The sequence below is a fragment of the Oncorhynchus keta genome, chromosome 11, assembly GCF_023373465.1.
Source record: "Oncorhynchus keta strain PuntledgeMale-10-30-2019 chromosome 11, Oket_V2, whole genome shotgun sequence".
In the NCBI taxonomy this organism is placed as follows: Eukaryota; Metazoa; Chordata; class Actinopteri; order Salmoniformes; family Salmonidae; genus Oncorhynchus; species Oncorhynchus keta.
In genome coordinates this window covers 26986729-27001554 of record NC_068431.1, presented here as the reverse complement: position 1 = coordinate 27001554, position 14826 = coordinate 26986729, and the positions used below count along the sequence as shown (strand labels likewise).

The following is a 14826-nucleotide window of genomic DNA, read 5'->3' as shown; positions in this document are numbered from 1 at the left end:
ACAAATCATTTGTAGACTACAAATTGACTGCAAGAAGCCCAAACCCATATAATATTTGACTAAAACATAATCATTTCAAACCTTGCTTACATTTGTATACGATCACTCTACTATGCATAGGAATACTTTGGAATAGATTTCCTAAATTAAAATTACTTGGAGCTGATTTGCTGGTATTTTTACAGTATTATGTCCCAAAATTGCTCAGAAAACTTTAAGGGCCAAATAAAATTACCCACGGGCCTCCAGTTGGCGAACCTTGCTCTAGGATGAGTGATGCAATGGGAGGCCTCTGCTAAGAGGAGCAGAGGGCAGGACAGAGTGATGGCTGTTATTGTGATCTCCTCTCTGTCGAGGAGCAAGACAGTGTGGTGGAAAAGAGAGTGATCTGAGAGGGGGTATGTTGGCACTGTTTTTTGTGTATGAGCGAGCGTAGAGGCTGGCCCTTGTCTGTTTGAGTGAGTGGGGAGGTTTATTGCTTGACACTGTGTGTGTGAGGATGTCATATGTTTAGGTTGTCTGTGTTTTGTTTCTGTGTGTGTGTGAATATTTTCTAGTCCATAACTAGGTATCTGTGTGTGTTTGTTGGCAGGCCTTTCACAGTGCAAATGTCTATTGGCAGGCTGTTATGTGTGTGTCTGTGTGCAGAATTGCAGTCACTGGGGTGTGAACCAAGTTGTCTTTAGTTTGGGTGCTTCTGTCTGTGTGTGTGTGTGTGTGTGTGTGTGTGTGTGTGTGTGTGTGTGTGTGTGTGTGTGTGTGTGTGTGTGTGTGTGTGTGCGCGCATCAGGCTGGGCTGTGACAAGTGGCCCCTGGGTTCTGGGCTGACAGAGCAGCCTGTCAACAATCTGCTGATATATCCCATGTGAGAGTAAGACAGACAGACCAACAGATAGAGTCCTGCATCAGAGTCATTAGAGTCCTGCATCAGGTTGGATACCCACGGTTGCCACAGTTGACCCGCAACAAAAATCAGCTAGTGGGTGGAATGAAAAAATGATTTCAACCTGCAGGTCAGCTCGCGGTTCAGAACAATTATATTGCGGGTCAGAAACATTAAATAAAATGTTAAAACGTTAAAACATTTACAAACCCAGGAGCTTGTTGTGTTGCAAATCACATTCTGTGAGTTTACATACACTTAGGTTGTAGTCATTAAAACTCATTTTTCAACCACTCAAACCTCACAAATTTCTTGTTAACAAACTATAGTTTTGGCAAGTCTGTTAGAACATCTACTTTGTGCATGGCACAAGTAATTTTTCCAACAACTGTTTACAGACAGATTATTTCACTTATAATTCACTGTATCACAATTCCAGTGGGTCAGAAGTTTACATACACTAAGTTACTGTGCCTTTAAACAGCTTGGAAAATTCCAGAAAATTATGTCTTGGCTTTAGAAACTTCTGATAGGCTAATTGACATCATTGAAGTCAATTGAAGGTGTACCTGTGGATGTATTTCAAAGTCTACCTTCAAACGCAGTGCCTCTTTGCTTGACATCATGGGAAAATCAAAAGAAATCAGCCAAGACCTCAGAAAAAAAGTTGTAGACCTCCACAGGTCTGGTTCATCCTTGGGAGCAATTTCCAAACGCCTAAAGGTACCACGTTTATCTGTACAAACAATAGTACGCACCATGGGATCATGGGACCTCACAGCCGTCATACAGCTCAGGAAGGAGACGCGTTCTGTCTCCTAGAGATGAACGTACTTTGGTGTGAAAAGTGCAAATCCATAACAGAACAACAGCAAAGGACCCTGTGAAGATGCTGGAGGAAACAGGTACAAAAGTATCTATATCCACAGTAAAACGAGTCCTATATCGACATAACCTGAAAGGCCGCTCAGCAAGGAAGAAGCCATTGCTCCAAAATCGGCATAAAAAAGCCAGACTATGGTTTGCAACTGCACATGGGGACAAAGATCATACGTTTTGGAGAAATCTCCTCTGGTCTGATGAAACAAAAATAGAACTGTTTGGCCATAATTACCATCGTTATGTTTGGAGGAAAAAGGGGGAGGCTTGCAAGCCGAAGAACACCATCCCAAACGTGAAGCACGGGGGTGGCAGCATCATGTGGGGCGGCAGGGTAGCCTAGTGGTTAGAGTGTTGGACTAGTAACCGAAAGGTTTCATGTTCAAATCCCCGAGCTGACAAGGTACAAATCTGTCGTTCTGCCCCTGAACAGGCAGTTAACCCACTGGTCCTAGGCTGTCATTGAAAATAAGAATTTGTTCTTAACTGACTTGTTAAATAAAGGTAAAAATAATAATAATAAAAATAAATGTTGTGGGGGCGCTTTGCTGCAGGAGGGACTGGTACACTTCACAAAATAGATGGCATCAAGAGAATAACATTTCTGTGGATATATTGAAGAAACATCTCAAAACATCAGTCAGGAAGTTAAAGCTTGGTCACAAATGGGTCTTCCAAATGGACAATGACCCCAAGCATGCTTCCAAAGTTGTGTCAAAATGGCTTAAGGACAACGAAGTCAAGGTATTGGAGTGGCCATCACAAAGCCCTGACCTCAATCACATAGAAAATTTGTGGGCAGAACTGAAAAGCGTGTGTGAGCAAGGAGGCCTAAACCTGACTCAGTTACAGCAGCTCTGTCAGGAGGAATGGGCCACCCACCTATTGTGGGAAGCTTGTGGAAGGCAACCCTAAACGTTTGGCCAAAGTTGATTAATTTAAAGGTAATGCTACCAAATACTAATTGAGTCTATGTAAACTTCTGACCCACTGGGAATGTGATCAAAGAAATAAAAGCTGAAATAAATCATTCTCTCATTATTTCACATTCCTAAAATAAAGTGGTGATCCTAACTGACCTAAGACAGGGAATTTTTACTCTGATTAAATGTCAGGAATTGTGAAAAACTGAGTTTAAATGTATTTGGCTAATGTGTATGTAAACAACTGTATAGGCTACCAGCCATGCATGCAGTGGATCAGGGAAATGTCTATTATTTGTGTAGTGCTGAAATGTATGTTTCATCCTCCCACGTTAAAATAAGTTGCCAAGTGTACTTTCCCTGGCTAGCCTAGCTCACAGAAAAATGTCTAACGTAGGATAAATAAAAAGAAAGGTTATGAAATAGACCTAAACCATCGTGGAAACAGGTGCTGCAAAAGTAAAATCCCCAGTTTGGTTGGGAAGGATTTGGGACTCATTGTGGACAAGGACAACAACCCGGTAGCTGGATATACAGCCAGCAAAAAGTGCAAGCAGGTATTTGTTGACGATAGGCTAATTCAGTTTATTATCAGTGTATTATTACTTTAATTGATGTCTTCACTATTATTCTACAATGTATATAATAGTAAAAAAACAAAACAAATATTGAATGAGTAGGTGTTCTAAAACGTTTGACCGGTAGTGGGGTCAAATAAACCATTGAAGCTGCTTCAGTCTTAGTTAGCTAGCTGTAAAAAGTGTTTGTGTTGTAAGCCTTAGTCTATTTAGCTAGCTCAAACTATTTAATATGCCACAATGAATATCAGAATGTAGCTTCACCAAAGTACCCACACAAAGGAGGAGAGCGATGAGTAACAGCAGCAGCATCAAACCACATAGGCCACTGGCAAGCCCAGCAGTGATGATGCTGCCGAGCTCCAGCTAGCTCCATGTGCAGAGCCTACCCACCCTTCCACAAGCACCATCAGGATAATGGCTCCACAGCCACCTCCACCTCCGACTGTTCCTGCTGATCTTGGAACAGAGGAGCCAGCCCAAGTTGGTCTAGAATCCTACCCTAGCCGCAGGTTTTATGTCCAAAAACATTCATTTAATAGCAATTGGTTCATAGGAAGAGAGTGGTTGGACTACTGCAGATGCTATTACATGTTTTTATTTAATTTTTTACCTTCATTTAACTAGGTAATTCAGTTAAGAACAAATCCTTATTTTCAATGATTGCCTAGGAACAGTGGGTTAACTGCCTTGTTCGGGGGCAGAACGACAGATTTTTACCATGTCAGCTCAGGGATTCGAGCTTGACACCTTTCAGTTACTAGTCCAACGCTCTAACCACTAGGCTACCTGCCGCCCCGGTTTTCTACGTAGCCTATTGGTTTTACTTGCCACAAAAAACAGAACTCATCATAAGGGGCCGCAGTGGCTCATGGGTCCTCAGTGGGCCACATCCTTTATGTTAATTTCCTGCAATTTTGCACATTTTGCCATGGGGCGGAGAAAATATTTTTTATATAACTGATGATCAATGGGCCAAGATAACTGATGATCATGGGTCAAATTTGACCTGTAGGGCGCTTTCCATCGTGCTGATATAGAGCAGCAGAGAGGCTACAGATTTCAAAAACAATTATTTTGGAGTCTCGGCATTTGAACTTTATGTTTACTGTGGTATAGCATAATTATATAAGCAGAATTCAATATAATTCCAATGCAAGAACCACCAAACATGTGGAGTTTCAACTGTCCCCTTGGTCACTTGATCCTGGCGCCGGGTCTGTTATGTCGGCTATAGGCTTTCATTAGGTAATAAAGGTAATTAGAAGGCCCATTTTAACAGAGCGATTTAAGATGTCAATGAGCCGCATCTCATTGTAAAACTAAAAAGATATCATTAATTCATGGTATGGTTTCCTTTTATCCAAATGTTGAAAAGTCATGCAGACAAATCAATTCATGCAGGGAGGGGAATAATCGCTACTACTCCTACTCTGGAGTCATAAAAACAATACTATTTGGCAGGTCACAGATCGGCTCTCGGATCAAATCTATGCTGGTAGGTCAGGTTGCGGAGAAAAATCTTATGTCGGATATCAGGTGGGGCTCAGAATTGATGTGGCCGGTGTGGAGCGAGTGTAGCTCCAAAAAATGGACACGCGCAGGATTCTAGCCCACATAGACTTCTAGCCCCTGACAGATTTGGCGCGTTGTGCTGCCACACTGATAATCAAATTCTAATATCTACCCCAATATCCTACATATGTTTTGATGGGTGGCATATAGCCTCGCGGTTAAGAGTGTTGGGCCAGTAAACAAAAGGTCCCTGGTTTGAATCCCCGAGCCGGCAAGGAGGAAAAATCTGCTGTTCTACCCTTGAGAAAAGCAGTTAACCCCCAACACCAACTGCTCCTCGGGTGCAGTGGATGTGGATTAAGGCAGTCCCCCGCAACTCTATTCAGAGGGATTGGGTTAAATGCAGAGGACATATTTAGGTTTAATGCATTCAGTTGTGCAACTGAATAGGTTTCCCCTTATATTTTATTTACACGTTATTTATCCAGGACCCATTGAGGTGGATTTGTCTCCTCCAAGAGAACACTGGCCAAGACTCAATATGAAAGGTATTGATAATGCTCTGACTCTAGGCTTGTTTCTACAAACAAGCCTTATTCAAAGTGAATGCTGACATTCACATTTCTGGCTTGCTTTGATAAACTAGCCTACTCCAGAAACATTTCTGTATGTATATGGCTCTGGTCTACTGGCAATGTCATCTTGTTCTGGTCTGTCTGTCTGTCTGTCTGTCTGTCTGTCTGTCTGTCTGTCTGTCTGTCTGTCTGTCTGTCTGTCTGTCTGTCTGTCTGTCTGTCTGTCTGTCTGTCTGTCTGTGAGACTCACCATCCTCTGCGTCGTACTCCCTGCTGGTCCAGTCTTGGCCCTTCATGCGCCACTCGGCCCGATATTTGAGGATGGCAACTCCGCCGCTGGCATCGGGCTCCTCAAACTCTACAACGGCTGTACTAGAGAAAGGCTCCACGCGCTCGATGGCGGGCGCCGACGGCACATCTACACAACACAACAGAAACATACAGGTTTAATCCTGTCCCTGGAGACCCACAGGATGTGTAGCCAATCAGGATCAACGATTTCAAAGATTCAAGCAATCATAAAGAGAAATGTGCCAGATTCATCCAATCATAGGGCCACATGTGAAGAGATCAGTCAATAACGGTTTCAAGGTGCTGGCAGTCTCATGTTACTACAGGTGACGGGAGCTACAGTACATGTGAAATGCTGTGCCAACTGCAATGGAATAATGCAAATTATATCTTCCAAATCCTTTTGGCAAGTCTCAGGCACTCAAGAACATGTTGGGATGATATTCTGAGAAGCACATGGTTCACTGACACAGGGTGCCTAAAAAACTAGCTTAAAAAACGAGCTTAAAAAATGTAAGCATGGTTCTCCCATTGGTGCACTCACAAGCACACATTACCACTCTACTAAAAAAGGTGTTAAAGTGCATGTCACCACTGTGTTGCAGACGACAAAAAAAAAACACTTGGCCAACTACCCATGACATCTGCACTGCTTTATAGTCCGCCAAAATAGCAGCCCTCAATTTGCACTAAACGCCAATATGTCTGAAAACGCCCTGGAAATTATACCCATTATGTTTTTATCACAATGGCACTTCACCTTAACAACTGAAAAGTAACTAATCTTGAAGCTATAAACAGTAAGTCAACCTCCAGATGTGATGTATGAAACTAACAGAGAAAAATACTTGAGGTTTCTAAAGTAAAATCAAGACCAAACTTCACGGTGGGCCTCTGAACTGTTCCAGAAATGGTTGAGACTGCTTGAGGTGTGGTAATGACATTGGGCAGCTGTACTATATGCATTGGATTTTCCTTCCATTTAAATGAAAATACAAACCTCTATTGCTATTTTGGTTCAGCTATACAGTTTCATAATGAATTCACAATCAATTAAACAATAACGAATACATATGAATCTGAATATATCTTGGTGAAATCATCGTGTACAGTATATTACAGAGTAAGCCCTGTTTACTGACCTGCTTGGATGAGGAGGAACTCCTTGGACTCTGTTCCGATTAAGTTGGTGGCTGTGCAGTTGTAGCTTCCAAAGTCATTCTGGGAATCTGGGGTGACCTAGAAGAAGAAATAAGATGTCTGCATCAACAACATCTTCTTCCTTCAGTGATCTGACGTACCCCAGACGATAGCAGTGCCTTTTGTTCCTCACCACTTGCACACGTCTTGCTCAATAATTATCAAGTTGTGGGGGCGGTTGGACCCTCCGGCGGCACCATTAACCAGGCATTTTAGTGTAAATGTACCAGCGGCTCATACAGGCCTCATTGTGCCACAGAGAGTGTTCTGGGTTCAGGGGACTCGGGGCATGAAACTCACTTTTGAATGGGAAGTCTCACTGCCCGAGATTCAGCACAGCAGGTCATGCATGCTGACTGTGTCTACCCAGGTCCTGGGAACAGACTCAAGGGTTGTGTCCCATATGGCACCCTAATCCCATTATAGTGCACTACTTAGACCAGGGCCCATAGGGTCAAAATTAGTGCACTATAGGGAATAGGGCGCCATTTGGAATGCAGAAAACATGTTCTATGTTCTGCTTGAGAAACCCAGTTTGAGCTTGCGTTTTAACATCTGTAAAAAAAATTGTTGTCAATCCCAGGAGGAATGTAACTACTGAGGTTACATCCTTTAGAAAGGCACTTAAACCATCTTAGCCCTATTGTACCATACCTCGAGGTAGCTAATGGCTGGTGTGTTGTAGATCTTGACGTTGGTGGTGTTCGCGCTAGGCAGCTGCTGGCCATCTCTGAACCACACCACCGAGGCCCCCGGATGGGCCAGAACCTCACAGCTGATGTTGGCAGCGTTCCTTTCCCAGGTGTAGACCGTCACTGAGCCCTGGATCTTAGGAGCATCTGCAATGGCACGGGGGGGGGGGGCACCAGAATGTCAACACACAGACTTCTGTTTATAAACATACTGCAGCAGACATAGCAACCTGTCCACCACAGACATAAAATCTATGAATAGCTGAAACACTATCCTGAATAAATACTAGAATACTATATTACTAGTATTCAGGGTGTTTTTTTTTTTATTGTTCTGGATACGTCTCCCACAGCAAGCACTATACTAAAAACATTTTACATTACATTTTACGTTTTTTTGTTTTTTCTATGAGGACATAAGGCTGTATACATCATATCGTGAGCATAATAACTTTGTGCTACACCATGAAATACAATCACAGAAGCTGCTGTGGTTAGTTGCATTCAAGGAAAAAGTGTTGAGCCAGCAACTCAGTGTAAAAATAACGCTAGATAAGACAGAGGCTGAATCTTCATTCGGCACCTCTACATGATACATACATTTGTTTTATTATAAAGCTACCGTGTAAAAAATAAATTTTATTTGTTGGTGTATATGATTCTTTGCTTTGCCTTTAAATGGCAAGCATAGATCAACCAGTGGTCAGTAAAACACTTTCACTTAATGCCACTCTATGCACTCTATTTAACCGATTCACTGCAGTTGCTATAGAGCTATCACAATTTATTGATCTAGCACACACCCCTCAAGCGTTTTAGTCAAGCATGTTTTATATTGTAAATAAGTAACCCTGGGATTCACTGGCCCCACATAAACTGTGTAAAATATTGTACTTCTCTCTAATATGTCCCTGATACTAAGGTCTCCCATGACACTGCTAGGCCTTGGTTCAAGTTCCAACCCTGGGTACTTTATGCCATTGCTGTCCCCAGCTGTTGGGATTGATGGACATCGCTAAATCGGCAGATTCTCCATCCCGCTCCCCCTATAAGGCCTTGCTCCTTTTCTGCAATCTCATCCCACTCTCTGAGTCTGTGACAAGCCTGTGACCACGACCCTGCCATTCAATTACTCTAGACTGGCCCAGCTAAATGGATTTCTCAAAATAAACCCCGCTTATCGAGAGGAGAGCTAAAACAATCATTGTTTTAATAAGATATACATGCCAAACAGACTGATGTGCACTGAAAGAGCCAAGGCCAAACAGACTGATGTGCACTGAAAGAGCCAAGGCCAAACAGACTGATGTGCACTGAAAGAGCCAAGGCCAAACAGACTGATGTGCACTGAAAGAGCCAAGGCCAAACAGACTGATGTGCACTGAAAGAGCCAAGGCCAAACAGACTGATGTGCACTGAAAGAGCCAAGGCCAAACAGACTGATGTGCACTGAAAGAGCCAAGGCCAAACAGACTGATGTGCACTGAAAGAGCCAAGGCCAAACAGACTGATGTGCACTGAAAGAGCCAAGGCCAAACAGACTGATGTGCACTGAAAGAGCCAAGGCCAAACAGACTGATGTGCACTGAAAGAGCCAAGGCCAAACAGACTGATGTGCACTGAAAGAGCCAAGGCCAAACAGAAAAGACATGAACACTTTCCTATCAGCACATGGGTAGCACAAGCAAAGATCGCACACAACAGATAATGGGAATTGAGTGTCTCAATTGTCTCAATCCTCCTATGTGTAGATACTGTCCTGATTGTACAATCTGGTTGAGTTTAATTTTGGAGGGAGAGAGCTCTGCTCAAGACAAAGCACCTTTTATTTTCACTAATTACTGTGCAACACTGAACTAACAACCTGATTACCCACTAGCCAGACTCCGGCTAAACGCTAGTCCTCACAATCCTATCAATTGTTTATTGTGATGCTATCTGGTTTTCGGAGCAGATTGCCTGTGTTTGGGGAAAGGGAATTTAATCCAATTAGACGTTCATTATTGGGTACATACTGTATTTTTTTTTCTCTCTCTTCCTTCTCCATATTCATGGAACATTTGAATGTGCAAAAATGAGATTACGCATGATTTGGCTCTCACTTGCCTGTGCACAGCTCTGTGTTATGTACCGTTAGCTGGCTGTGACTGTAATCTGATGCGTCTGGAACTCATTAACATTGAAATTTACTAGCCCATATTCCGTTTGTAAGCCAGAAAATTCAATTCAATCTTTGGCAAGCCTACAAAGCTGTCCTTACAGAGTTCTAGATACTGTGAACAATCCATTAAAATCTACTGACACAGTAGAAAGGAAAATCAAAGGGTCAAAGGTCATGGGTCCATGTCTTCTGGTGTAAAGTGTGTCAAATTCAAGAGTAGGTGTCTTTTGGTAACTTCTGATCCAGCAAGAATTTCTTGGAATATCCCTCTCCATGACAATCTCATCGATAAAGTATAAAATTGTTATTTGCAAATGGTCGTGAAGATTCAGGAAACTTTTGAAGATACTGGTAAAAAATGGTATCAGTGAAAACGGATGTGAGGTGTGATGTGAAAAGTTAATAGAGACAGATAGGTGTCTTACAGCGCACTTCCAGGTACATGGTCTGCTGGTCCTGACCAATGGAGTTGCGGGCAGTGCAGAGGTACTGGCCAGCATCGGTGAACTGCACGTACTTTAGGGTTAGAGAGGACACCCGTGCGTGACTACGCACCATTACGTTCCCATCAAGACTCTACGAGGAAGAAAAGAGAAGAACCACAATGAACACTTTGACTATTTCATGTTTTTGGATTACTTGACCACTTAAGGTGCAACCTTCTTTCTTCGGTTTTAAAATGTATTTTTTTCTGTGCACCTGTCAGAATTTGGACAGAATTTCATTTTCCTAGATTTGTCTTTTTCTACACAATTCCTTAACAAAATACTGCCAAATAAAGATGGCAAACATCCACCGGATGTTTTTAGATATTATCTGGGCTGCATTGCAGGAGGTGGCGGGAAAACCAAACACATCAATAATGGAGCAAATCAATGCAGCAGGTTTTCTAAAAGCATGTCTGAAAACAAATCCAACAGCTATACTTCCAGCTTGCTTTGGGCTTCACACAGCTTCACACAGCTTCACACCAATGAGCAGAAATACATCTACTTGTTAAGGTACTAACACTCTGACTATTTTCTAAACAGCATTCCACACACTTCAGCTTTTATTTTATTTGAATAATAGATTCAGAATTGATACATGAGGCCATCCCTACTGTGTTATCTTCTCTGAGTCGTGAGAATGACTGTGCAGCACTGTAAAAACATATGGCATTTAATGGGAAGATTGGTTAATGAATGGCACACACTGATATCAAGGAAAACATGAAAGTTAATTGACCCGTTTTAACCGTTGAGAAGTCTCTTCCCTGACACATTTTAATAGATGTATTAGTCATGCCAGCTGAAACCCTATTAGATAAGCTGTCAAAAGATGTAAGATGTTCATCATGCTCGTACTGTCAGTAGTAGACTTAAACACATTAAACTAAGTCACGCCATCTTGCAAATGTTTCATGGCAGGACGCCAGTATGAAAATAGGTGTGGTGACACTAACAAACGTTTCATGGCAAGCAGGACGCCAGTATGAAAATAGGTGTGGTGACACTAACAAATGTTTCATGGCAAGCAGGACGCCAGTATGAAAATAGGTGTGGTGACACTAACAAATGTTTCATGGCAAGCAGGACGCCAGTATGAAAATAGGTGTGGTGACACTAACAAATGTTTCATGGCAAGCAGGACGCCAGTATGAAAATAGGTGTGGTGACACTAACAAATGTTTCATGGCAAGCAGGACGCCAGTATGAAAATAGGTGTGGTGACACTAACAAATGTTTCATGGCAAGCAGGACGCCAGTATGAAAATAGGTGTGGTGACACTAACAAATGTTTCATGGCAAGCAGGACGCCAGTATGAAAATAGGTGTGGTGACACTAACAAATGTTTCATGGCAAGCAGGACGCCAGTATCAAAATAGGTGTGGTGACACTAACAAATGTTTCATGGCAAGCAGGACGCCAGTATGAAAATAGGTGTGGTGACACTAACAAATGAGTAAAGGGTGCATCATAACTTATCTGGAAAGTCTATGCATCTCACAGTATCATTCAATCAATATCACTGACATGTACATCATCAATCTACATCAATCTAATTATTGGATCAGTTGTGGGGAATAGTCAGCAAATGATCTTCAGGTCAATGTTTCTGAGACAGAACTTGTTTATTACTGTATGTATGACATCATGTAACACCCTTTGGGAGGTCTTCTTAAGTCCACAAATTACTTGTTCAATGGCCAGAGGGGATTTGGTCTGTATCGCACATTTGGGGCTTTGCAATTCAATCTATTCGGTAAGTCGATTTAAGGTGGGATGGCTTAGTCATGATCCAAAGACATTGAGTTCTTTAAATTATAGACAGGCTTTTTGGAGCGTGGATCCCATCCCGTTTATGCCTCACACTCCATAACCTGTTAGTATGCAGGGCTGTCTACATAGCAGCTTCCTCGACAAGTAATTGGTGGTAAGCTACACATGCAGGGCCTTTCTTATTACATGTGTTCCGAGGCGGGGGGAAAATGTAATATATATGCAGTGTGGACATTGCTTTACATTGTGAGGGTCGGTCGCACGCTAGCAAAGCTGAGGCACGATTCATGTCACACCTTCCCCTCGTGCAGATATTCTTGTGTTGTCACATATCAAGAGGAACAGGAGAGAGAGAGAGTGAGGGAGCTTTGCAAAAGGGAGGCTTTGCAATGTGGTCCCATAATACAATTCTGTGTCTGTGGCTCTTATCTCCTCTAATAAAAAGTGCAGAAGCATCATTCTGCCAACCCCTTTTCTCATTCTAATAAAAGTTCAAGGAAAATAGGATGGCTGGCTGAGCCCAGGAACAAGAGTGAAAAACCCAGCTCGATGTCTCACCAAGAATTCAGAAACGGTCGTGCCCGCTGGGGATGGGTGTCTCGCTTCTCTCTCAAAAGGTGTCATGTCTGAAGGAGGCCAGACTAGAGTGTGCTACGGACGCCGTGACACACTTACAGTGGGGTTTTGCTAAACTGACCAACTGACCCGTCGTATTGAGGGTGAACCCAAGAAAGCATGGATAAATCCTTTACCCATGGTGCCCATGTCAGTAATTGACACTACCAGCGTACATGAGGCAAATGTTGACTCAAACAATGGTGAAAAGATCAGAGCAGCTTATTCCAAATATCAAAAGCAAAGACATGGTATGACATTATGTGGAATGCAAACTACTTTTCCTACAAACTATGTGTCTATAATACCAGGGACTACGACAGCTGGAACACTACTGGGCATCTGAAAATAAGGATTTAGCAACACTAGTTATCTACTGAAGCTAAGCTAAAATTAGCTAAGCATTGGAGGGCCAAAATACACTACATAACCAAAAGTATGTGGACACCTGCTCGTCTAAAATCTCATTCCAAAATCTCATTCCAAAATCATGGGCAATATGGAGTTGGTCCCCCCTTTGCAGCTATAACAGCCTTCACTCTTCTGGGAAGGCTTTCCACGAACATTTCTGAGGGGACTTGCTTCCATTCAGCATTAGTGAGGTTGGGCACTGATGTTGGGCGATTAGGCCTGGCTCGCAGTCGGCGTTCCATATAATCTCAAAGGTGTTCGAGGGGATTAGGTCAGGGCTCTGTGCAGGCGAGTCAAAATCTTCGACAAACCATTTCTGTGTGAACTTCGCTTTGTGCACGGGGCATTGTCCTGCTGAAATAGGAAAGGACCCTACCCCAAACTGTTGCCTCAAAGTTGGAAGCACATAATCGTCTAGAATGTCATTGTATGCTGGAGCATTCAGATTTCCCTTCACTGGAACTTAGGGGCCTAGCCCAAACCATCAAAACAGCCCCAGACCATTATTCATCCGCCACCATAATTTACAGTTGACACTATGCATTGCAGCAGGTAGCTTTCTCCTGGCATACGCCAAAACCATATTCGTCCATCAGACTGTCAGATGGTGAAGTGTGATTCCCTCCAGCGAATGCGTTTCCACTGCTCCAGAGTCAAATGGCGGCGAGCTTTACGCCACTCCAGCCGACGCTTGGCATTCCGCAAGGTGATCTGCTCTGCCATTGAAACCCATTTCAGGAAGCTCCTGACAAACAGGCATTGTGTTGACATTACTTTCAGAGGGAGTTTGGAACTCGGTAGTGAGTGTTGCAACCGAGGACAGATGATTTTTACACACTACGCGCTTCAGCACTCTGTAGTCCCGTTCTGTGAGCTTGTGGGGCCTACCACTGTCGACGCCTTCCTAATATGTGGTTATGAAATCAACGATATGAGAGGAATTAATGCAAAATGAGGAGGGACTGAACTTGAGAGCAAGTTGCAAATTTGCAATCAGAACATCTAATGTAAAATGGACGTTCAAAAGGAAGTGTCTCATTTCATAAACCCGAATTGGACTTCATTAGTCTGGAATCGTTGTTCGTAGACATTTCCACTTCACAATAATAGCACTTACAGTTGACCGGGGCAGCTCTAGCAGGGCAGACATTTGGTGAACTGACTTGTTGGAAAGGTGGCATCCTATGATGGTTCCACGTTGATATTCACTGAGTTCTTCAGAACGGGCCATTCTGTGTGCTTGATTTTATACATCTGTCAGCAATGGGTGCAGCTGAAATAGCCGAATCCACACATTTGAAGGGGTGTCCACATACTTTTGTATGTGAATTAAATTATTTGAATTCTGAATTATCAGAATTTCAGTTATGAAGATCCAGTATGTTGGCTGTGGGGTGATTATCTAGGCTACATGGCCATCTTCCTGAACTGATACTCAAAACCTAAAAACTGACATTTGGGTTTTCTGATGTGAATTCATGGTTGGATGCCAGAGTAAAGATCAACTGAGACCTGAATTAATAATGAAGATGTTATAGATACAAGAAGCTATGTTTTCCAATGAACAGAACTTCAGAGTATTTTTTTTGTACATGCAGTGGGATTCATTAATAACGGCTTGTAAGATGATAACTGGGAGTTTTCATCTGTAGTTAAAACTCTGGGAAACTTATTTTCCCCAATCCACACCATTCATATGTCACTGAACCATTCATTATAAACACAGAACACATGTTGATGAATATTCAAACAAAATCAACAGTTATGCCTAATGTGACAGAGACATTGAGATTGTTGAGTAAATGCCTCGGATATTTACCACAAAGGCATAAGCATTTCTT

General features: G+C 42.6%; 1 protein-coding gene across 11 annotated transcripts in view; it reads right to left on the bottom strand.

Annotated features, from left to right (window-relative positions):
- Window positions 1-14826, bottom strand: part of LOC118389977 (neural cell adhesion molecule 1-like) — a 325437-nt gene that overhangs the window by 54564 nt on the left and 256047 nt on the right. For all 11 annotated transcript variants that reach the window (XM_052529804.1, XM_052529805.1, XM_035780051.2 and 8 more), the window contains 4 exons: window positions 10123-10273; window positions 7499-7683; window positions 6787-6883; window positions 5604-5771 (listed from right to left, as the gene is read on the bottom strand). In XM_052529804.1, the coding sequence (XP_052385764.1) occupies window positions 5604-5771; window positions 6787-6883; window positions 7499-7683; window positions 10123-10273 (601 nt within the window). The remainder of the gene's footprint in view (window positions 1-5603; window positions 5772-6786; window positions 6884-7498; window positions 7684-10122; window positions 10274-14826) is intronic.